The following is a 26,018-nucleotide window of genomic DNA, read 5'->3' on the forward strand; positions in this document are numbered from 1 at the left end:
GTGTGATATAATTCAGTGATGTTTAGTATTCATGCCTTTGTCTAAACAAAATAATATTCACTATTTCAGGAGCTTGAGCAGAAAATCATCTCTGTGATGAAGAGTGAGCTGAAAGGTTTTAAGAGACTACTGAGTCCAGATTACCCAGAATGCTCTGAAAGAGACCATTATGCTGATGAGGGTCATATCAGAGTCAGAGAGGGGCTTCTGAAGATCACACTGTTCATCCTGAGGAAGATGAACCAGACAGACCTCGCTAACACACTACAGACCAGTAAGAGCTCTGGATCAGCTGATTATAGCCTGTGTTTTTATTATGAACCTTCTGTCTCTCAATCTCATGACACAATCTAATATCTAACATATCAAACCTAAAAATACATTTCTAAAATATTGCTCTGCCAATAACAAGAATTATTTCCTTTGCTCAGAACTGATGCCTGTGTATCAACAAAAACTCAGATCCAGACTACAGGATAAATATCAGAGAATCAATGAAGGAATGAATCATGGAGACTCAACACGTCTGAATGAGATCTACACAGAGCTCTACATCACAGAGGGAGGCAGTGGAGAGGTCAGTAATGAACATGAGGTGAGACAGATTGAGACAGTGTCCAGGAGACCAGAGACACAGGAGACACCAATCAACTGCAATGACATATTTAAACCCTCACCTGGACAAGACAAACCCATCAGAACTGTGCTGACTAAAGGAGTCGCTGGAATTGGAAAAACAGTCTCTGTGCAAAAGTTCATTCTGGACTGGGCTGAAGGAAAAGCCAATCAGGATGTTCATTTCATATTTCCACTTCCTTTCAGGGAGCTGAATCTGATACAGAAGAATCTCAGCCTTAAGCAACTTCTAAACCACCTTCACAAAGAAACCAAAGAATTTAAGTCAGCAGATTATGAAGACTACAAAGTCATGTTCATATTTGATGGTCTGGATGAGTGTCGACTGCGTCTAGATTTCCAAAACAATCGGCGCTTGTCTGATGTGACAGAATCAGCCTCAGTGGATGTGCTGCTGACCAACCTCATCAAGGGCAATCTACTTCCTTCTGCTCTCCTCTGGATCACCTCTCGACCAGCAGCAGCCAATCAGATCCCTCCTGAGTGTGTCCACCAGGTCACAGAGGTACGAGGATTCAACGACCCTCAGAAGGAGGAATATTTCAGGAAGAGAATAAATGATCCGAGTCTGGCTGATAGGATCGTCACACACATCCGATCATCAAGAAGTCTGTTCATCATGTGTCACATCCCAGTCTTCTGCTGGATTTCAGCCGCTGTTCTGGAGAGGATGATGGGTAAAGCAGAGAGAGCAGAGATTCCCAAGACTCTCACACAGATGTTCACACACTTCCTGATCTTTCAGACCAAACTGAAGACTCAGAAGTATGATGGGAAATATGAACTTGATCCTGATCAGGCTAGAAAGACTATTCTGTCTCTAGGAAAACTGGCTTTTGAACAGCTGGAAAAGGGGAACCTGATCTTCTATGAGGAGGACCTGAAAGAGAGCGACATTGATGTCAGAGAAGTGTCAGTGTACTCAGGAGTTTGTACCCAGATCTTCAGAGAGGAGTCTGGACTGCAGCTGGGGAAGGTGTACAGCTTTGTTCATCTGAGTATTCAGGAGTTTCTTGCTGCTTTATTCAAGCTGCTGTCCTTTTCTGAACAAAACACAGGACTGTGGAATATATTCAGGTCACGTGGATCAGATCATATGTTCATGACCAGTTTCCTGAAGAGAGAAGTGGACAAGGCCTTACAGAGTAAGAACGGACACTGGGACCTTTTCCTCCGGTTCCTTCTAGGTCTCTCACTAGAGTCTAATCAGACTCTCTTACAAGGCCTCCTGAGAAAGACAGTAAGCAGCTCTCAGATCAATCAGGAAACAGCTGAATACATCAAACAGAAGATCAGGGAGAATCCCTCTCCAGAGAAATCCATCAATCTGTTCCACTGTCTGAATGAACTGAATGATCGTTCACTGGAGCAGGAGGTACAAACATACCTGAGCAGAACAGATGACCGTCGTCTCTCTGGAGTCTCTCTGTCTGCTGCTCAGTGGTCTGCTCTGGTGTTTGTGCTGCTGAACTCAGAAGAAGAGCTGGATGAGTTTAATCTGAGTAAATATGATCTATCAGAAGAATGTCTCCTGAGGCTGCTGCCAGTGATCAAAGCATCTAGAAAGATTGAGTGAGTATTTTACAGTGTCTTTGTTTTATTGACTTTATTGTAAACAGTAGGCCTGTGTTTCTCTACACTGTTTCTGTATATTTTGAGGTCTTTCTTATTTGACACACTCAGCTAACATCACAGAGCGCTCTACTAATGACCTGAAGTGTTGAATCAAGTGTGTTTGATAAGAGAGATTCATCCAAACTGTGCAAAGATGAGCTGCCTCCAGGAACAGGGTTGTTACTCTCTGATATTACAAATACTGGATTAAAAAATGTTTGTGAGAGAATGTGTGAGTGTGTTTGTGTGTGTGTGTGTGTGTGAGAGAGAGAGGGAGAGTGGTGTGTGTGTGTGTGTGTGTGTGTGTCTGTGTGTGTGTGTGTGAGAGAGGGAGAGTGGTGTGTGTGTGTGTGTGTGAGAGAGAGGGAGAGTGGTGTGTGTGTGTGTGTGTGTGTGTCTGTGTGTGTGTGTCTGTGTGTGTGTGTGTGAGAGAGGGAGAGTGGTGTGTGTGTGTCTGTGTGTGTGTGTGTGTGTGTGTGTGCCAGAACGCCCACCACACACCAGCTTACTGGTGGAGAGGAGACAGAGTAATGAAGCCACCCCTGCTGGCCTCACTAACACCTCTTCCAACAGCAACCTAGTTTTCACCGGAGGTCTCCCATCCAGGTACTGACCAGGCTCAACCCTGCTTAGCTTCAGTGGGCAACCAGTCTTGGGCTACTGGGTGATATGGCTGTGGGCTATGTTGTTTAGTAGGCCTATTTATATATTTATTTGTTTGTTTATTTATTTATTTTTATACTTACATGAAACTGTTTATTGCTTTCATGTTCTGTGCTCTTTTGCCTGCAAAGAAAGGCAAATAAAATGCACGTAGCTTTAAGGTGAATATAATATTAGTCATATCAACAGTTGTTAATTTTTTAATTGTTGTTGGTCATTTAAATTTATGTTTTCTTAAATGAGAAGTATCGGTATCGGTATCGGCGATACTGGCCCTGTATTTACTCTGTATCAGATCGATACCAACATTTTTAAAGTCTTGCACACCCTGTGTGTGTGTGTGTGTGTGTGTGTGTGTGTGTGTCTGTGTCTGTGTCTGTGTGTGTGTGTGTGTGTTCTGGTATTCATCTCGTTGTGGGGACATGAGTCTGTTTACACAGTCACGTCATGGGGACCTCTTGTGTTGTAGGGACTAAAAGTCAGGTCCCCATCAGGGAAAGTCATATAAACAGAGGAGCTCATAAGTTTTTCAGCCTGGTTCATATGAGAACCTGGAGATTTGGTTTGGTCCTCACACAGGCCACGGCATGTAGTGTGACCCATAAAATATAATGATAAAAAAATAAATGAATAATAGTGATAATAATATTGCACTTTATTTAGATTTTTAAAAAATAAAATAAACTAAATAATCAAGTGTGATAATACTATTTAATTTTTAAATAAAAAGGGAGTATTACTTAAAAATACAATTATTTTATAGTAAATTTGAAAATAAAATGCTAATATTTTGGCATATATTATTATTATCATTTGAATTAGAATTTTCATCATTTTCAAAAGTGAAATCAGCGAGCTTTTATTTTGGCGGGTTGCCGGAAAGTAAGTTTATGCGCTTCCGGGTTTAGAGCCGCTGATTGAAGAGCGTCAGGAACCATATCATCAGCGATATGAAAATATGATTATTAAATGAACACTTCACACGGACGAGGACAAGAAGATTGTTTACAGCAGATACCGACTCAAGGAGATTGTTTGCAGGAGATGCTAAAGTTAAAGAAGAAAAAGTCAAACACAAGGTAAGCACATTTTAAACCAAGTAGGCTAATTAGATCTAAAGTCGTAGGCTAGCTAGTTAGCATTAGCTCTAATTAACTGTTGAGGCTAAGGCCTAAAGTTAAGTGCGGCCTGAAATATTTCTCTCGATCGCATAATCATACAATTGAATGTTTAAGAATGATTTTTGACTGGAAAGCTTTATCAAATCTTTAGCCTGACCGATTGCTAATGGAGCGATTGGCTTCATATTAAGTTTGATTCTGTCAAGTTTGCGTTAGTTCTGGAGGGGAATTATTTTATATTAAAGAAATGTTATATTTGTTGTTAGTCCACGGCTTTAAATTGTGTTCCGGGGGAGAGATGGGGATTATTGCACCCTTTACGAATATTAACCATGGTTTTGCTGCCAAAAACATAGTTTAGATTGTATTTGTGTGGTTATATAAATGTTACTCAATACGCCAAAAAACATGGTTTTACTATAATAAACCTGTTTTTGTCATATTGATTAACCGGGATCGTGTCAAAGTGTGACACAGAGAAATTAAGTAAAATAAAAAAGGTAAGTAGCTTTAAATGAATAAATGATTAACGTTAAACTTCAATTTAGTAAGTTCAATTAGTAGCAGGTTTATTGTATCGATAAGTATCCGGTGAATGAGTACCTGATACTGGGTGGATGGTTGGGGCTGAACACTATTTATTTATATGTTTTATTACAATTCTAGAAAGAATAGTTTGAAGTGGAAAGGTTTAAATGTTGGACTTGTGGGTATGATATGGGTTGGAATATATCCAGGCAATTATTCACTGCTCCCAATATGATCCTTTGTATGTGAATGAAGAACTTGTTCACTGCAACATCAGTCCACTTCAGTCACGCTGATAATTACAATCAAATGTAGGAGCCATCAATCAGTCAATCAACCAAAACTGTACATGTTGAGGAGATGGATTACATGCTTAAGGCTGGTCCCAGACTAAAAAGCATGTTTGAGTTGTCCTAACTGAAACTAACTGAAGCACTGAAGCATCTTAAAATATGTCAGACATTGTTTTGTCTCAGGATGCACACCAGTAATGTTTTAGATTTTACTAAGGCATTTTAATAGAAACTGTTTAAATAACCTAATTTAACTAAGGCCTAGTCCTGGTTTAACTTAATCTCTGTCTGTGAAACTGGTCCTAGCTGTTTTATGCGAGAGTGAAGCTTTTTTTTTTTTTTTGTAGATTAAACCCATTTTAAGAGCAAATGAACAAATGCAGTCTGTAGATTTACGTCTCATAAATGCCTTTTATTTGTCGTTAGTAATATTTATTATTGTTGCAAGGTCCCCACAAATCATGGGAATGCATGTTTATTATGCATGTGATGATTATAACGTTGGTCCCCATCAAACATGGTGTGTGTGTGAGAGAGAGAGTGTGTGTGTGTGAGAGAGAGAGTGTGTGTGTGTGTGTGTGTGTGTGAGAAAGTGACAGTTGAGATTCAAATTCATGAACATTCCGTCATTGTAAGTCTATGGGATTTTTTTGTCTGCTTTTTCGTCCGCTGTGTGAACATCGTAGGTCCGATCACTTAGAAAAGATACAGCACTCCTCTCCTCAATGAGCCGGTTGATTTGACACCTCATTCATGGGTCTGTGACAAACAGTGAATGAACTTAATCTTTATTTTTCCTGTATTTTCTCTGCAGTCTTTCCTGCTGCAGGATTACAGAGAAAGGCTGTGCTGCTCTGAGTTCAGCTCTGAGATCAAACCCCTCACACCTGACTGAACTGAATCTGAGCTTTAATAAACCAGGAGACTCAGGAGTGAAGCTGCTCTCTGCTCTACTGGAGGATCCACACTGTAAACTACAGAAACTACAGTAAGTGTTATTATATTATTAAACACAAAAACTGTGTGAAAATATCTTTATAATAATAATCTTTACTTTGCAGGGAAGTAAATTATGACACTTTATATTTTTGGGTGAGCGTTTAAGAATCTGTATATTTGAACAATTAGTTCCCACTTTAAGTGAACCTTAGTTACCAGGTCGACCTGATCATCTACAAGATGGATTAAAATGCTGATAAAGCCAAGAAAAGATGAGACATAAACACATGACAGAATGCTTGAAATGTTCAAATGTAGGGGAAAAAAATAAAAAAATGAAATGATGATAAAATAAAACACTTTTATTCTGTGGCACCTAAAAAATTATTTGGTGCCAAAGTTTTTCTCTTATAGGAGCCAATGGCTCCTTACTCGATTTTTTTGTCTGGAGCCCTGGCATATGATCCACAATACAGCTCTCGGCTGGATAAAAGAAGCCAGGGTCACACTAGTAGCCTAAAGTTTTGCTGGATGATTGTCATCAAGGTAAAGATGATTACAGTCACATACAGGATGGTGCATTAGGTGTGTGTTGTGTCTGTTATTTGATGCACAAACGAACCGTGTGTATTTGTGCTCTCGGTGCACTGATCACTATAATATCATATTTCTGCTTGAACACAGCTCAGGATATTCACCTAGCTGAATACACAGAGTTTAATAACGGATACTCGCGTGTTTTGGAGAAGTTTGTGAGGATCAGTGGTGTTCATGTACATACGGGCATCAGACGCTCAAACAGCTTGTTCTGACAGAGGAAATATTCACTGATGCTGTCGAGCTGCCTTCAGATCGCTGAGTTCAGAGATACATACTTTTACATACTTTGTAGATATTATATAAGAGACATTTTTGTGAAGTATGTTCATGGAATGCTTAAATCTTTCTTGAATTTGCTTTGTTTAAAAAAATGACATGAAATACGAAGGTTTTAGTGAATAGAAAAGTTTGGGCTTGCAGTATTGATTTGGAGAAGAGGGGGTCTTGGAGTAAAAAAGGTTGAGGACCACTGCTTTAGGGAAATGCAGGCATTATTGAACATTATTATTTTTTTAAGTAAAAATTTAACTTAATGCAATATAAAGATACATCCCAACCAGCTTTTTTATTTAGGCCTATTTATTTTTTAAAAGTAGATCCCCGCTCAAGAAAGTGTGGGCACCCCTGGTATATACACGTATTGTTCCTTCACATGCTATCGGAGTAATCGGGAAATTGGATGTGAACGGCCTTTCAAGTCATATTTACTGGGAAATTCAGAAATAATTTTGATACCAGAGTTTCTGAGTTGGGCGGGTCATAATCTTTAAACATGGTGGAGGGGACAACCATTGCTGCTGTCTGTTCTCACAACAACTACATCCCTTTGTCTGGTCGCTTAAGTACTGTATTTATAGGCTAGATATGAACGATCATTCAAAGCATATTTTATGTTTTATAAGCAGAGAAATAAACATGTATTTGACTGAAATTGTCAGAAAACTGCATGTATAGCACGGTGAATGTTTATATGATTGTCAACCAATGGGATGCTACATTTTATTCTTTCTGACATTAAAGCACTTGAACACAACAAGCTCGTAATCATGACTTCATAAGTGGGAAATAGGACATTTCCGATAGCACGAGAAGGCAGCATTATAGACCAATGAACAACAAAGTACATAAGTGTCAGCCAAAATGAAACATACAGATAAATTTTAATCTGATTTAAGAGTATTTATATCAGAGTAAACGGCACTCATAAATGCTGATTCTGATTGGTCGATTTTTTGCCGCGCTCATTTCATCAGTTTGGCCGCGCTCATTTCATCAGGTGGAAAGCACTAATTGCTAATGGGGGTGTTTTCAGAGCACCCCTGTTTCACAGGTAACAGTCTGTTTTCAGAACACCCCCATTGTTTTCACTTTTTTTGGATTAGCCCAACCCACTGGAGAAGAGAGACAGATAAGTAGGCTTTAGAAGGTTTGATGCTAAATATTATTTATTTAATAATAAGCTAGTGGACTCAGCGGTTTGGAACACATATCAATATACATCAGTCCTATTCTAACATGTCAACAACAAAAAAATCGACAGTGTGGCAGTATTTTGTTAAACTTAATAACGGGAAAGAGGTTGAATGCAAAGTTTGCAAGCAACAGTTTGCCTTCCACAGCTCGACGACAAACATGACGTATCATCTGAAAGCGGTAAACTAACTTGTCTGCGTTAGGTTGCCCTGTCTGTTTTTGAGTAGGCTACATGAACATATCAGAATTGGCATATTTCAATATTTTAGTGTAATAATCGTTTTATAACTGCAGGCGCACACATCCGTAATGACGGTAGAATCCCCCAGACAAACCCATTTTTTATTTGGAATGCGCAATTGCGCTGTGCCCACTGTTTGTGTTAGTTTTGAGCCTAAGATGCTTTATTTTTCAGTTATGCACTTTATTTGGTTTCTGCTCTTGTTTGTTTAATAAATATTCTTTTTTTATTAAAGTGGACGCGCCTTTTGTGTTTATTAAGAGTAAAAGCTTTAAGTCTATTCGTGTCTCAGCCGCGAAGCTGAGCTCTTATCTTCAGCCTCGCTCTGTGCGAGCTGCGCAGAGCGGCTGAAATGATAGTGTCTGACAGTTATACTTATAACATATGACACAAATAATTTTCTAAATTATGTTGCACATTCCTCAAAAGTTCTTGTGATATCACTAGTTGACAACATAGTACTGTTTTCAGAAATCACAGGCTATGATATTGCGCAGGTGCACCAATACTCGTGTGTCAGACTCATTTCAGTGCAAAATAATTAGGTCAAAAACGATTTAATATACTGCAAATAGCCTATTAGTTTTTTTATGTTTATTTATAATTAATTTAGGCAGACAACAAGGCTACCAAGTACTGAGCACAGTGCGTATCTAATTAATGTAACGTACGTTTTTTTTTTTTTCCACAACGTCATTTTTAGTCGATTTTTAGTCGAAAGTTTCAGGACTTCAGTCGACCAAGATTTTCTTTGGTTGATTACAGCCCTAATAGCTACTATTAAGCTAGGCTACATGTTTCTGAAACCCCCATCACCCGGCCAAACGCCGGGTAAAAAAGAGAAGGCACGGAAGAGAAAATCACCAGAGGAATTGAGGGAAAGCGAAAGGGAATACGAAAAGAAAAGGCAGAGAAAGTTTCAGCCCCAGTGGCGAGACCCAGTGATGGGGACTCGAGTTTGAGACTCGGACTCGAGTGCGACTTAAGTCGCACACACAGTGACTTCAGACTCGACTTGAGACTCGTCCTCGAAAGACTTCAGACTCGACTCGGACTCGAGCTGCGGGACTCGTGAACAATGTTTATTTTTAGGAAACAACTGATGAGCTCGCTGTTATTCCCCTCCCTCCGTTACCTATAACCTGCCCATGTAACACGTGACGTACTACGTATCTGCTGCGCGCGGTGCGGCCACACTTTTTTTATTTTTTTTATTTTAGGCGCGGCCGCCATACATTAGAGGACAACGAACAAACATGTCGACTGCTGTGCCATTCATCGTTAGCTTTGGATTTAAGGATAGATTATACAGTTGGTACATTAGTAAAACCATTACGCCCATGGAGAGTCCCGTAAACCACATATCCGAGTGAGTGAGTGAGTGTGTGTGTGTGTGTGTGTGTGTGTGTGTGTGTGTGTGTGCGCGCGCGCTTGCGTGTGAGAGAGTGTGTGACCAGTGTGGTCATTGAAAATGTGTTCAGATATATGTTCTTCACAGAAAATGAGCCAAGGCCAATGAGTCTGAGTTTAAAAAATAATTAATCGTATAATTTTTCTCTTGATAAAAAATGAAAACGGGTCCTACAGATCCGAACACTATACAAGGGTTAATTGCCAAACTTGTGGTGGTCGATTAACGTAATCATTTACGTGCCGCTGGCTTCCATCACATTAATTAACATTGTCTGCAAACAGGTTACAGGATTATTGTTGATCATGTAACATTACACTGGTTTGAGAGTTTGGGATGTGTTGACTTACAGTAGTTTATAAACTATGATTAGTTGCATTTTCATTGCCATTTAAGTGAAATTATTGAACTTAAATATACAAGCTTGATAAAAATGATCATTCTGAAGAAAATTTCAGATGGCTTTTGCATCTGAACTCTTCATATATTTCACATCGTTTGGTTTGTTGCAATAGTGTTTTGCATTTAGCTACAATGTGATGTTTGACCATATTAAGTCTTTCTTAATTTTTGGTCTGTACTGTACTGTGTTCTCATGCTACAAGGCAAAATACAGATAATATTAACTTAAACGTAAAGCATTCTTGGTGTTTTTGTCATGTTGCAATAGCCTGTTTACACTGATTATATATAAAAATCAAAGCTGATACTGTATGCTAATAGATAAAGGAGTCATAATAACATATCACATGCTTTCAATTCTTTATATATAGCTATGCAGTGTTGGATGGGTCGCTGTACGTGATGCAACACTTATTATAACCAGAGACTTAATATAATAAAGAGACTTGAGACTTGACTTGGACTCTAGCTTAAAGACTTGAGACTTGACTTGGACTCTAGCTCAAAGACTTGAGACTTGACTTGGACTCTAGCTCAGAGACTTGTGAGCATCTCTGGCGAGACCGCTGGAATTGGCTGGGCTTAGGGGTGTGCGATATGACGATTTTTGATCGTGGACGATAAAAATGTCTCCACGATCTGCTTTTGAAGAAATATCGTAGTATCGGGCTACAGCACACATTATGTCAAATACAGTTCTGGCTCCTCCGTCTCTATCAGTGGCGATTTCTTTAAGACTGCAAGGGAAGCTCGGCTTCCCCTATAATGTCAAAAAATTAATGGTAAAACATGTACTATTGTGTTAACATTTTATTGATTAAAAATGCGTTAGAACACGTTCATCTCGAAGACGAGTTCGTTCAGAATCAGCTACATATAGCAGGTGACTCGATTTCCTTCTCATATATTCCCGTAGCATCAGTGTATTTGCCTGTTGAAGCCCAGCGTCCATTCACTTCTATGGAGCTGCTTGAACAGTTTTTTTCAGTGCTTCAAAACTAGACGGTCATTGGATAAATGCTGCGATTATGTCCCGCCCCCGGACGCTCAGCGTCTCTGGGGGTGAATGGAGGAGTGGGCGGGGCTGGACTCCGGGCTTCTGCGTGATGATTGGAGGGTTTGTCGAAAGACTGCATCTCCTTTTGATTGACAGCGATTGTGTCCTATAAGAAGTCGCTGATGCTGAAGCTATTCGAGCCTGTGTTGCCAATTTAGCGACTTTTCAGACCACCCTAGCGACCTTTTTCCCCAAAAGTGACTAGCGACAAATCTAGCGACTTCTTTGACAAACCGTAGCGAGTCTCTGTGATCGCTGGAACTGCCGCAACGGCGCGAGGTGAGCGCGCACGCACCTCTTTCTCTGTTCAGTGAGCGGCTGAGAGGAGCGCGTTCAGTTCAAATAGATATTATGTTGCTTCTCTAATTTTACATGCAAATATAGCCGAAATCACAGCACAGGAATTGTCTTGTCTTATCTTGTGTGTATTATTTGATTTCATCAGACGACGGCTCGATTATAAATTAGGATTTTTGTGCAGACTAACTTCTTGGGAGGGAGAGCTGGTTATGTATTCTTAAAGGGCTGTGTTTCAGTCACTATTTCATATTTATCCCGTTGACTGACAACATAAACAGTAAAATATATAAAGGAGAACAGTTTTATTGAGAATTTGGCTGCATTAAAATACAGTATGAGCACAGAGAGACAAACAAATGTAAAAGGCAATATGACGCGATGACGTAATTAATATGCTAATTAGCGCATGACGTCATCTGGCGACATTTAGCGACTTTTCAAACTGGCTTTAGCTACTTTCCATCGAAAGAATCTGGCAACACTGATTCGAGCTCAGGCCCATAGTGGACTTTGCAAGTGTAGTCAAAAGACAAACTGCTGCAACTATTTCTTGATATTTGCTTGGAGAAATTGCTGGCCAATTTTCATTATACATTTCACACAATTATACACCACATTCCTTGTTTCAGTTTAACCCAATTCCCACATTTCCTCCGTCGAGTTTAATGTTTTTTTTAGATCGTTTGTTCATTCATTCATTCATACAGTAGGCCAGGCGGTGAACTAGCCAGCTAGCAAACTGCACACGATGGCAGAATTTACGTATAAATAAATGGACAACTTTTATGATGTAGGCCGAAAATGAGCTTCCCCTCTTTGAAAGACCAGCAGCCGCCACTGGTCTCTATATACTGTACAACACGACATACAGCAGTAGAGTTACTCTGACAGGACACTGCACTTATTCGCGATCGCAAAAGTACATTATTTGCACACAAGCCTTGCTGGTTAAATGTTTCATTCACGCGCTGGTCTGACGTGCGCTTTTTCTGAGCGGATACACCTGAAGCACGCACTAAAAAGCCTTTCTAACAGCGCCAGATTACTCAACTAACTTATCTTTTGCGCTAATACTGTCAAAACACACAAGGTTTACATACAGACTCAGTTGGTTATCTCTAAAATGAAAGTAAATAGTTAAGAGAGAAACAGATGCGTGCCTATATATTAGATGCGTGCAGGTCTTAAAGGGACAGGACACTAAACATGCTGTCGACTGTCATTAAAGGGATAGTTCACCCTAAAATTTAATTTCTGTCATTATTTACTCACTCACATGTTGTCCCAAACCTCTATTAATTTCTTGTGCTGAACCCAAAATAAGATATTTTGAAGAATGAGGGTAACCAAACAGTTGCTGGTCCACATTGACTTTGATAGCAGGAAAGAAAAATCCTATGGAAGTCACTGAGGACCAGCAACTGTTTGGTTTTCCACCTTCTTCAAAATAGCATTTATGTTCAGCAGAAGAAAGAAACTCATTCAGGTTTAAAACAACTTTTGAGTAAATGATGATATAAAAATAAAACATTATGACAGAATTGACAGACAGATGACAGAATATTTATTTTTGGGGGAACTATTCATTTAACGTTAACAAAACAACAAAACACAAAGAGAAAAATCACTCACTATTCTTGACTGAAAATCTTTAGGAATCAGTCTATCTAGTGTTTTATTTTTATACTTGTTCATTCAATTTCATTGAATGCTCTGCTAAATACACCTATTGTACCTGAAAATAAAGCACCGTTTGTTTTATTTGTATATTATGTGTATTTGTAATGTGTATCTTTGTTCTTATTTTTTAATAAGAGAGATAAAATGATGACAAAGATTTTTATCTTCGCCCACTTTGGCCTAAATATCTGCCATGTCTTTTTTGTTACCTTGAAAGGCTTTGTCTTTCTAGTTTGGCTGTAATGCTCAGACAACTTGTAAAACCAACATGACAAAGAATCGTGATAAAATCGTGAATCATGATATTTCTAAAACAAATCGTGATATGATATTTTTCCCATATCGCCCACCCCTAGCTGGGCTACGATCAAGAAAAAAAGAGGTTTACTGTGAGCTCTGCAGATTAATGCCCACATATGCAGACAAGTAAGTTAGAGAAACGTTAACGTGTATGAAACCTATGGAATGAACATAATATAATGAATTGCTGTGTGACTACGGAGAATGAATCCTATGCAATAGGTTTATTTGCACTTGTTTCATGTTTTTGCAGTTTTGCTGCACTTTGCACTAAACCTACCTTAAAAAAATAAATGTTATTCATGTTGTTCAAGCAAACTGTTCTTTTTCGTGATTATTGGGATCAATACCCGACGCTTTGACCTGGGCCAGTGAACTTCAAAAGACACAAATTTCCCTTATTGTCTACCCCTGTACTTGTACATCATTGTGTGGGAGTTTTATTCTCATGAACTAGATTAGCAGTAGGCAGTCACTTAAAGAATAGGTTATCCTTGCACCCTCTGACTAATGGCTCTTTTCCACTGCGTGGTACGACTCGGCTCGGCACGGTTCAGAACGGCACGACACGGCTCAGTTCGGCTCGTTTTGTGTTTGCACTGCAGTTTAGTACCGCTTTAGAGTGGGCGGGATTATTCACGTGTCGTTATAGTTGCACCACCTCTACTGCCGTGACTCCTGAAAAACGTTTAAATTCTGCGTCTCTCCATCACGCTCTCGCTGGATCCGCTCCTCGGCTATCAACGAGAGGAACATCTGTACTTCCTCAACAGACAACGAAACAGCCATTTTTTTTGGTTGTTTAAAAAAGGTGCGCTCATTCAAAAGTTGCGTTTGATCCTTCGCTGGCTGTGCTGATTTAAATCGGTGACAATTTTCTCCGGCCAATCAGAGATCAGCAGAGTTTAAACGTCATGTTTTGGTAACGGTACGGCTCACTTGAAACCTCGGCCGAGGTGGTGCTAAAAAAGTACCAGGTACTGTTCCCAGTGGAAAACCCACCAGAAGTGAGCTGTACTGAACCGTGCCGTACTATGCAGTGGAAAAGCTCCATAAGTTCAGACTGGAGAGTTTGTGATCGTGAGACCCATGTGTGTGAGTCTGCACGTGTGTGTGTGCGTGTGCGTGTGTGTGATTGTGTGTGCGTGTAATTGTGTGTGCGTGTGTGTGTGTGTGTGATTGTGTGTGTGTAATTGTGTGTGCGTGTGTGATTGTGTGTGTGTGTGTGTGTGTGTGTGTGTGTGTGATTGTGTGTGTGATTGTGTGTGCGTGTGTGATTGTGTGTGTGTGTGTGTGTGTGTGTGTAATTGTGTGTGTGTGTGCGTGTGTGCGTGTGTGATTGTGTGTGTGTGTGTGATTGTGTGTGTGTGTGTGTGTGTGTGTGAGTGCATGTATGGGGTGTGATAACTGCAGTTTTTCTACTCTCTAAGCAAACTGACAGGAGAATTAACGTGCATACGCTCGCCAGCCGTTTGGCAAAAATCCCATAGTATTCAGGCCTTTGTTTTTTTAAATTAATGGAATGCAAAAATACAGAGTTGACATTTAAAGAATGATTATACATAATATACAAATTATATAATATTTGACACGTTAGACGTCACGGTCACGTGTCGGAGCTGCGCTCAAACTGCGCGGTGGTGACGTAGCAAAGAAAGGATTTTTTTACTTTGTATCTAGAAAGTACTTGTGGATTAACGCCTGGATAACATACGTGTGAATAAGTACATTGATAATCATTTGTCTTTCTCCTATTTTGCCCCAAGGAAGGCTTTAAGTTGGTAATGATCATGTTAACAGGACCTGAATTACATATCTTTTCAATGATCAAATTAAATTTTACTAATCAAAGTATGTCTAATTAATTAAAATCATGAAACTTAAACAATTTAACATCAATTTATTTAGCAAAAAATACATGTTTAGGGCCCAATTAAATTAGATTTTTTCCAACCTTATGTTTTATTGTTACCAAATTCAGTTTTATTGTCTAATTATTTAAAAGTATAAAAACAAGTTTAATTTATTCTAACATTTATATTTTGTTCCTCAGAAACTCTGTGTTGTGTATTTACATTTATTAAGGCATAAAACATTCATTTAATTTATCTTTTAATTAATGAAAATGAAAATGAAATCTTGTTTTTTTGGAAAATAAAGGGGATTTAATATTACAATTAAAACATTGAAGAAATATGATTATTATTATAGTATGATTATTCCTTAAAAATAAGGTTTTAATAATTTTAGTAGTAGTAGCCTATTACTGAACAATAGTAATATATTTCTGCCGCAATGTCTTCAAGTGAAACCAAACTTTTATTTTGACGGGCTGCCATGAATACTTTTACATTTCTATGTGTTTATGATATGAGGTAGAAAATTTAGAAATTATTTATTTAGTTTCTTTTCTTTCTCTTTCTTTAAGTAGACTCATTGAGATATAGGCTATTCTAATAATAATAATAATAATAATAAGATGATATGAGGTAGGGGTGGAACGGTTTGTGGACGGCACGCGCTAGGACCGCGGTTCAACTTAAATCTGACAACGCATCTGTAATATGGTTTGTTATAAATAACACGTAAAACAAACAGGGTTCGGCTAATGTATGTTTCTGTGTGTGCGTGTGTGTGTGTGTGTGTGTGTGTGTGTGTCTGTGTGTGTGAGAGAGTGTGTGTGTGTGTGTGTGTGTGAAAGTGACAGTTGAGATTCAAATTCATGAACATTCCGTCATTGTAAGTCTATGGGATTTTTTTGCCTGCTTTTTTCGTCTGCTGTGTGAACATCGTAGGTCCGATCACTTAGAAAAGATACAACACTCCTCTCCTCAATGATCCGGTCGATTTGACACCTCATTCATGGGTCTGTGACAAACAGTGAATGAACTTAACTCATCTTTAGTTTTTCTCTTTCTCTCTGCAGGCTGTGTTACTGCAGTATTGGAGAGAAAGGCTGTGCTGCTCTGAGTTCAGCTCTGAGATCAAACCCCTCACACCTGACTGAACTGAATCTGAGCGTTAATAATCCAGGAGACTCAGGAGTGAAGCTGCTCTCTGCTCTACTGGAGGATCCACACTGTAAACTACAGAAACTACAGTGAGTGTTATTATATTATTAAACACAAAAACTGTGTGAAAATACTGCCAAACAAAAACATTTCATGTTAAAGCAATAGTTCACCCAAAAATAAAACTCTGTCGTCACTTTAATTATCTTCAAATCATTTCAAAACAGCATGACTGTCTTCTCTGAACATAAGAGAAGATATTTTGAGAAATGTTTTTTGTCCACACAATGGAAAGCAATAATACCCAAACTTTGGTTACACTGTAAAAAATGTCAGACCTCCTCAACTCTCCAACAAATTTTCTAGTGACTGATTACATCTACATTTCTCCATTGAACCAATTGTATTTCTGCTTACTGAATTTGATCAATTGTGACAACAGTCTGTTAACATTGGCTCAATGATAAAATATGTTGAGCCAACTGGGAAAAAAGAAGTCAAACCAAACCAAGTTATTGGCCCAAATGAATATTATAAATAGTAGTAGCATACATTTTTTGTTTTACCTAATTTAAAAATGTTTATTGGTAAATGTATAGTGCTAAAGCAACCTTACTGAATTGTTTATTCCCTGTTGTCCCAAAAGAAAATTTAAAACTTATTAAATGATACACTAAACACTGCCACATTTTAATACTTTTAATGAAAATATACAACAATATTGTGAAAATACTTTAAAATTATAAATACATTGAACTTTTCTACACAGTAAACCTTAGAAAATCATGCATTTTAATTCTCATAAGATACACAAAGCTTATTAATTGCACCTTGTACAATAATATATTCACAAACGTGCAAAAATGTTGAAAACACCATAAAATAATAATAATTTAATAAATAATAGTAATAATTTATCTGAGGTTCCTTCAACCAGTGTTTAGAGTAATTTCACATGAACTCTACCATTCTCACAAGAGGTACTTTGAGCTCATGAAACTGCATCTTACATGTCAAATGTTTGCCAAAAAACTCATAAGAGGTACTTTGAGGTTAAAATTCTGTCATTAATACATGCCTCCTGTCGTTCCACATCAATAAGACCGTTGTTTTATCAAAAAAAAAATCATCATCGGATTTCATCAAAAATATCTTAATTTGTTTTCTGAAGATGAACGAAGGTCTCATGGGTTTTGAACAACATGAGGGTAAGTAATTAATGACAGAATTTAAATTTTGGGGTAAACTATCCCTTTAAATCCTTGTTGTACTCCAGGATTCAATTCAATTCAATTCAAGTTTATTTGTATAGCGCTTTTTACGATACAAATCATTGCAAAGCAGCTCTACAGGAATTTAAGTTTCCACAATATATTTATATATTGCAGAACCTTAATATATTTGACTTATGGCAAAATTTGGTAATTCTGTGAGTTACCAAATTTTGATGAGTGCATACAATAATCCAAAATAATACAATAAATGCATTTACAAAGTCTCCTAAGTTGTGAAGCACCAGCTCCTCTTCCAGGACAACGGAGACATTCAGCACACTTGACAGGACCCTTGAAGTGCAACTGCTGCTGCTTACTATTTCAATAATTCCCATTTTCTTTACAGTTGTGTGGTTCTCCAATGGCTTTGTACTCTGTAAAAAATACATAATGTCAATACTAAGTCTACATTCGAATTAGCAGCCTACATTACAATAAAGCAACTCCTCACAAATTACATCTAAGAGCTAATAGTATTTGACACTAATATGAAATAAACATATATCCAATAAGAACTACTGTTAAATACTCAGTGAAATTCATAGTGGTTCCTTTCTCCTCAGACCTAGCAATGATGAGTTACACTAATGGGAACAAAAACATAGTTATAGCAGAAACATATTCCTTGTGTCTCATACATTTCATATATTCATCTTAAAGTGAGATAAAAATAATTTAGTTCAATAAATAGTAACTTTAAGTAACTGAGACATAGGGGTGTGTGATATTGACAAAATGATATCTAAATATTTTCTGTGATTTTATCGATAATGAGACAATATTTTTCTGAGTGTGTTATTGTGCTGGTATATTAAGGACTACCGTGGACAGCTGACTCATAAATGTTTTTGATATTCTTCATATTCTGTGAGGTCAGTTCACAGCAGTGATAGAAATTAATCTTTTCCAATAAGTTTAAATAGATTTTTACCTTTTATGGGCATTTTTATCTTTGTAAAACCATTTTTGTCTAAAGTGTTTTAAACATAAAACGTTGAATACTGATATTTACAAGTATTTTAAAAAGAAAAGATAATTTAAATGTGAAATTAAAACCGCCAGTAGGTGGCAGCAAGTCATTGTTAATAAGTGAGTCGTTGCGATTGAACCGAATCATTTAAACGGTTGATTGATTCATTCAGGAACAAAACACAGCATGTTGCTCAGAGACACAAAACAGTGCTGTGGCTGTGTTTGCAATGATTTTTGTTGGAGAAATAGAGCAAAAACAGGCAAAAAAGTCAATTTAATATTAACGTCTTGTTTATTGAACTGTTGTATAAAATCAATATCATATTTGTAATCATGCTGCTTTTTGGAGGGAAAACGGCAGTCTTCGTGTGATGATGATTATGAAATGACATAAATGATATTTTCTGCCCCCACATCATATGTGATCAGTCTAAATGCATTTTAAAGACTGAATAATGCAGTAAAATGCTCTGTAAATGTTTATTAATGTCAAATCCCACATCATTAAAACAACAATTACAATATTATCACAGACGATATATATCACACACTCCTACCGAGAGATCAGTACGAGCTAAACTAGGTTATAAACGCCAGCATGACACAGTAAAGGAGTGAATTCACTGTTACTCTGAAAAATACAATGTAGTACATGAAACATGACTTAATAAATACAAAACTCAATATACGTACCATAACTTCAATGATAGAAAATCCGTCTGTAAATGATGTTCTGTCGTCCTTCAGCATCGGCTCCGCTCTCTCGCTCTCCCGCGCACAGGAAGTTGAATTCACTACAGTAACGGTTTCTCTCAGGCGCATGTGTGCACGCGTTTTCTGCTGCAAAGCTTGTTCAGCCAACACAGATTTTTCACTTCTGCTTGATAGATTGGCTGAGCACAATTTAATATGTTCGATGAACGTATATTTTTAATTTTAACTTCAGACCTTCAGCTAAAATTACTACAGTGCATTTTTTTGTTTTGGGACAATTATTGGGAAGCAATCTGTTGAGCCAATATTTATTTGTCAGTTTCCACAAGTTTTGAAAATGTAAATGTTTTACAGTGTAGCAACAATGTTCAAAATATCATCTATTGTGTTTCACAGAAGAAAGAAGGTCATACAGGTTAGGAACAACATGCAGGGAAGTACATTATAACAATTTATATTTTTGGATGAACGATTCCTGTAAGAATCAAAATGTAAATGATCAAATACAGTGATTATACTGAATGTGCTCAAGACTAATGTATGTTTATATATACACTTATAAACCATTAAACAACAAAGTATGTAAGTGTAAGCCAAAATTAAATGTACAGATCAATAATTACAAAAATTACTTTCCTCAAAGTCTTTCTCCAATCCATGAATAACAGATTTACATGTACTCTGTGGCAACAAGTCTTGTGTAATTGAATCAGTTGAAGAGTATTAAACTGTCCCAACACAGGCATAATCTCTCCTGTGTATGTTTTCAACATGACTCTAGTGTCCTCCAGTGGCTCTGTTGAGAACGCAGCCTGGAAATGTTTCTCAGATATGATACTCATGGCTGCGCCGGCATTCATTTCATCATAATTTCCTTGCCATTTACATTAAACGTCTCTGTGAATTACTTTTTGCTGTTTTATAACTTCACAGCGTAAACATGGGCAATTCAACTTCCTCTGCCTCCACATACTTAGTATTTTTCTCAGCATAAGGCTTTATTTTCCCAACTTCCATGTTTCCTCTGCAGGCTCTCTTGATGTGGCCAGTTTTCCTGCAGTTATGGAGGAATATATCTTTGAAATGACATACCTGAGCGCTGTAATTTTTTCCATGACATCTATAGCACTTCTTCCCTCTTTTGCTGGAACGTTCACTTTATGCTCAACAGCCGAGTGAGAGTCATGTCCTCTTAACTGCTGCGTGTCAATCTCAGCCGTCTCCATGCTCAGTGTGATCTCAAACACTCGTGCAAACATCAGATTCGATGCTGACAACAGCCGTCGCTGGCAGGCTTCGTTGTGGCTTCCACTCACGAATCGGTCACACAATGCCTCGTCAAGCGGTCCCTGAACTCACAACTCGCTGCATATTCTGTCACCGTCTCATCAGCTCTTTGATCTCAGAGATTAAAACTGAATCTTTCCACAATCAGTAACGGCTTTGGTTCAAAATAACTCTTTAAAGTGTCCATGATGTCTTTGTAAGACTTATCCTTTGGCTTGTCTGGTTGAACCAAGTTCCTCAGTAAACCACAGGTAGCTGCTCCCATTACGCTCAAGAGTGTTGTGACCTGCGTCTCCTGACTTACGTCGTTCCCCACAAAGAACTGTTCCAGCCGTTCAATGTAAGCTGAACAAGATTCTGCTTTCAGAGCAAATTCACCTATACTTCCAATGAGTGCCATTATCAGAGCATAACTTTATCCTCATCACCAAGTTTTCTGTTGTGCATCTTAACTGAAAGAATACGCTTGAGACGGAGGATCTGTATTAAGCGACCGCTTTACTTTTCTGCGTCTGCAAAACTGCACCAGATCAATCCCAGCATTCCTCAGCACTACTGAGCTACAGAGTCCCTATTGATTCAAATGCAAAACTTGTAAACAAATATATCACAGACACTGAACAAAAATTACACACATGCTTATGTTAAGAAATGCATTAAAATAGCAAGGTTACATGTGAACTTCATGATTGGTTCAATTCATACCTTTACTAATCACCCATCCCTCTGTTACTGAACAGATAGATTCCTCTTTATTAATCACTTCCCAAGTCTAGAACTAAATCATAAGACAGACTCAGGGCTGGATTGGTAATCGGGCATACCAGGCATTTTTCCGGTGGGCCGACGCACTGAAGGGGCCGACAGAATTGTTTTTGTTTTTGCCAAGGACCATCACACAGGGACAACGAGCAGCCAGTGGCCCATTGGTTTGTCTCCTGTACTGACAGCGTAAACCACCCAATGCTCTATAGACGGAGAGATGAAGTATTTTGCTCCACCTATATAAAGATTGCTTCACCCCAACTTCTTCCTCGTCGGCTTTTCCCACGTTTTCCCAGCAGCTTTATCAAGAACAGGCTTGCTCTGCGGTGAGAGATGCGGCCAAAGAGCCAGGCAGAGGAGGAGAGGAGAGGAGTTGAATCGGTAAAGTGCTTGATAGGGACTCGCACCGGAGGCAGGCATCTAACCTATCCTAATGTGTGCGCGTGCTACGAGTGTACAATACATAAACACTTTTCAATAAAACTTAAATTCATCCTCCGCAGTCAAGTCAAGTGTGTTCATAGAGGTTTCTATGGGCCAATGTGAATAAATAATAGCCTAAGTGCGTTAGACTGCATTAATAACTGTGTTAGCCTGCATATCAATGGCTCAAGCCTCTGTTATTTGCTCTAAAATGACGTTTTGGAAATTGTAATGAAAGGTTTATGAGGTGCGCAAGAGATTAGTTAAACACACGAGATTTCAGGATGGAAACATGACAAATGTCTTGAAATAAATGATCAAAACAATGTCTTGATGTGTGGTTGTGACTCCAGTCCGTTCAGATTATTAGAGAAATAATGCACTCCTGAAGTGGTAATATGGCCACGACGCTGGAGCTTATTAATGGAACGGTCTTCATTCTCAAACAAATTAAGACGATTGATTTTTATTGACTGAACAGAAGCGCTTCTTGTGATAAAACACACTGTAAGGGTTTCCACTGATTACAAAATATTTCTGTTTGCTGGGGTGGTACTATTATATAGCCCTATTAATAAGGAAGGGAGGCCCAAAATATAGTTTTGCCTATGTCACGATAAGAGGTAATGATGATGAGAGAAATGGTCAGAGAGCAGAATTCATTCAGGGAGCGCTCACACTGAATAAAACACTCATCTGAATGCCTCTTATTGGTCATTGTACTCATGAGCTCAACAGAATCATGTGTGATTGGTTATAATGCGCAGTGCTGGAGCTAAAAACACAGCAGTCTCTGGCTCCGTGCCAGACAGTGAAGTTGAGCAAACACAGATTTGAATTTAGCACCGAACATCTAATCACACCGGTGTGATCGTTTATCAGAGACAAACATATATTAATCAGCTATTTGTGTCTTTTGGAAAATCCACTTCAGTAAACCGCACTCATAAATGCTACTGTTTCCTCTGTCAGGTTTGCACCTCTCTCTCTTAGATTCATCTTTGACCAATTGATGTTATGTATTTATTATCTCTGAATTGGATTCTTATTCTTTATTTATGTAGTAATTTAATAATTAGGGCCGGGACTCGATTAAAAAAAATAATCTAATTAATTAGAGGCTTTGTAATTAATTAATCGAAATTAATCGCATTTTAATCGCATATAAATATTTGACCTGAGAACAGTGAGAAGTAAGTTTTTTCATATGGATTTTTAAATTTCCCATCCACAGGGCCAACCAAAGCGGTCTCATCAGCTTCTTTGTCCATGTTCACTGTGGTTTGTTTTTGTCTGAACGCTAGTTGGTGCTCCAGTATATTCGGTCCGCCGAAACTCATCCAGTGAGAAACGTTCCGCGGTGCAAAAATAAGTGCGATTAAAATGCGTTAAAAACAATTTACGCGTTATTTTTGTGTAATTAATTAATCTAAATTAACGCGTGAAAGTCCCGGCCCTATTAATAATATAAATATGTACTAATGCACAATCATCATTTAATTAGTCACTTAATTATCTCATTAACTTTAACTCTTTGAGTTCTTGTGATTTGACTCGAGACTTGTTTGTGACTTGATAGGCATGACTTGGTTCCTCCTCTGGTGAAATCAGCTGCTGAGATCATGGGTGGAATAAACATATGGCAGGACTTTTACTTTCTGAGCCCTGGACTATCCACCTCTGTCTGTAATATATCTGCTTGTTTTACACTCTTTGGCCACCAGGTGCTATTGTGAGCAAATGAAGCCTCCAGAAATGAACCCTTTTGTAACTACTTGGCTGAAAAGCTTAAAGCTTCATGAAGCTTCATCTCACCATCTCTACTTCACAGGACTGCAGAAGGATACTTTCTCCAAAACAACAAATATTACCCAGAATTCATTGTTTTTTACAGGATTCTGCTGTTGTAATGAAAAAACAGGATGTTACTGTCAGAATATGGCCTTTTTACAGCATTTTTTTTTTTACAGTGTATGTGTATTTATTTTTCCCCCTTTTTATTTCTTTATTTTATTTTATATAATGTTTGTATAATATAATACAAACATTATGTGTGAACTGTGTGAACATCGTAGGTCCGATCATTTAGAAAAGATACAGCACTCCTCTCCTCAATGAGCCGGTCGATTTGACACCTCATTCATGAACTGAACAGACAGATTCCTCTTTATTAATCACTTCCCAACTCTAGAGAACTAAATCATAAGACAAACTAGCGTTAGCATAAATCTGTTGTAGTTTCCTCTTGTTACGGTTTGCTGCAGGAGTTATAGCAATGTGTTGTGAATGTAAAGGAACAAAAACTGATATGTTATTAAACACTAGCTAATAAACAGGCTATTAAACACACAATATATATTTTGTGGTTATCCTTGCACCCTCTGAGTAAGTTGAGACTGGAGAGTTTGTGATCGTGAGATTCATGACCTCCGGTCGGAGTCAGACTCAAACACAACATCGAGTCCCTGATGAATGAATAATGGAAAATATAGGATGTACAGAATAATCAAATATCTCCATTTAAACTAACCAATACTTGTGATTAATTACTAATTAGAAACACATTCTAAATTTAATGATCACTTGAAAATTGGAGTTAGATTAAAGCAGGAGTAGTAGACCTTCATACATTATACCTTCATCCACGCCGCTGGATTTCATCATTGAGCCGATTAGTGATCCTTACAAGACTTATATATCATAGTTATACTATAATGTTACTCTTATTTTAACATTATCACCTGTATAGTACTACAAACGGTTTGAGGAGAGAAAACGATGAACTAGTTCAGCATCACAATCAGGAATCATGTAGAGTGAGTTAAATTAATGTCTCAGCTGCTGGCAAGATAAAATCTCTATAGCACCGATCCTGGTGTGAGAGAGAAAAGCAGAGCACATACAAACACACTCTCACCCTAAAGCTGAAACCCAATCCCAGAGATCATTCATGTTCTTCACTCTCTGCAGGCTGAGGAGCTGCAGTATTGGAGAGGAAGGCTGTGCTGCTCTGAGTTCAGCTCTGAGATCAAACCCCTCACACCTGACTGAACTGAATCTGAGCTTTAATAAACCAGGAGACTCAGGAGTGAAGCTGCTCTCTGCTCTACTGGAGGATCCACACTGTAAACTACAGAAACTACAGTAAGTTATTGATTCAATTATGTAATTTATTATCTTGTATTAAAGCAGATCTTAGTGTATTTTATCCTTCTCTCTATTGTACAGTATTTAACAGAGGAAACTCCACAAGCTCCAAACAAGTGAATCAAAACAACACGTCCTGAACAAGACTGTCACCTGGACATTAATACTGATACTGATCCAGCAGTTTCATACGTGAAGGATTTTATTATTAATTTTTATTCAGCCTACATTTTTTTTCCAGTCTCATGGGAACATTTGTTTTAATAATTAGATTGGACATACTAACTGCACTGTAATAATTTAGTGTGAAAGTACAGTATATTCCAGGTTAATAACTGCATTACTTTCACAGTAATTTCACAGTGGGACTTCTCTTGTATTGAACTGCACTCTCAGTAATTTCTTGTAAATAAACAGCGTCATACTGTGTTTTGTGCTGTGCATATGTATGAAGGTCCCCAGCATGTAATGCAGCATGAATAAATCATGCTGTAGAGTTTTATTTTGAATATGAATATGTAAGGTCAAAGACAACAGTTCAAGACAACGTTATAAATTGAATTCACAGTAAAACAAGAACAGTAAATTACTGTGATGTTAGCATTATTCTGCTGTTCATTCAGTCATTTGTAAGAAAATTACCCAGCATGCTTTGATTTCACAATACATTTCTGAATACAGTAATATATTGTAAAATACTACTCTTTTTTTTTTTTGGTATCTTCATGAAAATGTTGTATATTGTTAATATGTAGTAAACTTTTTTTACTTTTAACATATTTTTCTTTCTTTACAGTACATTATAATATAAGCCTGAAGATAAGAAAATTCATAAAATGTAATTCTAGAAATAGTATATGACAGTCATGGTATAGTTTAAGTCCTAATGCAGCCTCAAGAGAGAGTCATGAGATAAGATCACAGTTTACCAGCAGAGTGCTCCAGTCTCAAGGAGAGAGTTTAACATAAAACATACTGTAATAAACTAAATCAATTACATATCTAAAACATCAATTATTTAAAAATAGATCTCTATTTTAACAGATCTAACTATGACCCCTCTGGGATTCACAAATCTTGGTAAATCTTTGCTTTGAATATTTTTTGCCAAGCGTTCTTCCAATGTGTATTATTCAATAAACTCATTATTCAGTTTCTCTTTTATGG

The 26,018-nt window shown here is 37.8% G+C and overlaps 1 protein-coding gene across 2 annotated transcripts in view; it reads left to right on the forward strand.

Moving 5' to 3' along the window:
• The window catches only part of LOC306874662 (NLR family CARD domain-containing protein 3-like), a 31,143-nt gene extending 5,125 nt beyond the window's left edge, over nucleotides 1–26,018 (forward strand). For both annotated transcript variants that reach the window (XM_079424863.1, XM_079424864.1), the window contains 6 exons: nucleotides 70–274; nucleotides 432–2,208; nucleotides 5,670–5,843; nucleotides 16,185–16,358; nucleotides 24,675–24,848; nucleotides 24,933–26,018. In XM_079424863.1, the coding sequence (XP_079280989.1) occupies nucleotides 70–274; nucleotides 432–2,208; nucleotides 5,670–5,843; nucleotides 16,185–16,358; nucleotides 24,675–24,848; nucleotides 24,933–24,939 (2,511 nt within the window). In that variant the 3' untranslated portion in view covers nucleotides 24,940–26,018. The remainder of the gene's footprint in view (nucleotides 1–69; nucleotides 275–431; nucleotides 2,209–5,669; nucleotides 5,844–16,184; nucleotides 16,359–24,674; nucleotides 24,849–24,932) is intronic.

Source organism: Barbus barbus (genome assembly GCF_936440315.1).
Source record: "Barbus barbus genome assembly, chromosome: 9".
NCBI lineage: Eukaryota > Metazoa > Chordata > Actinopteri > Cypriniformes > Cyprinidae > Barbus > Barbus barbus.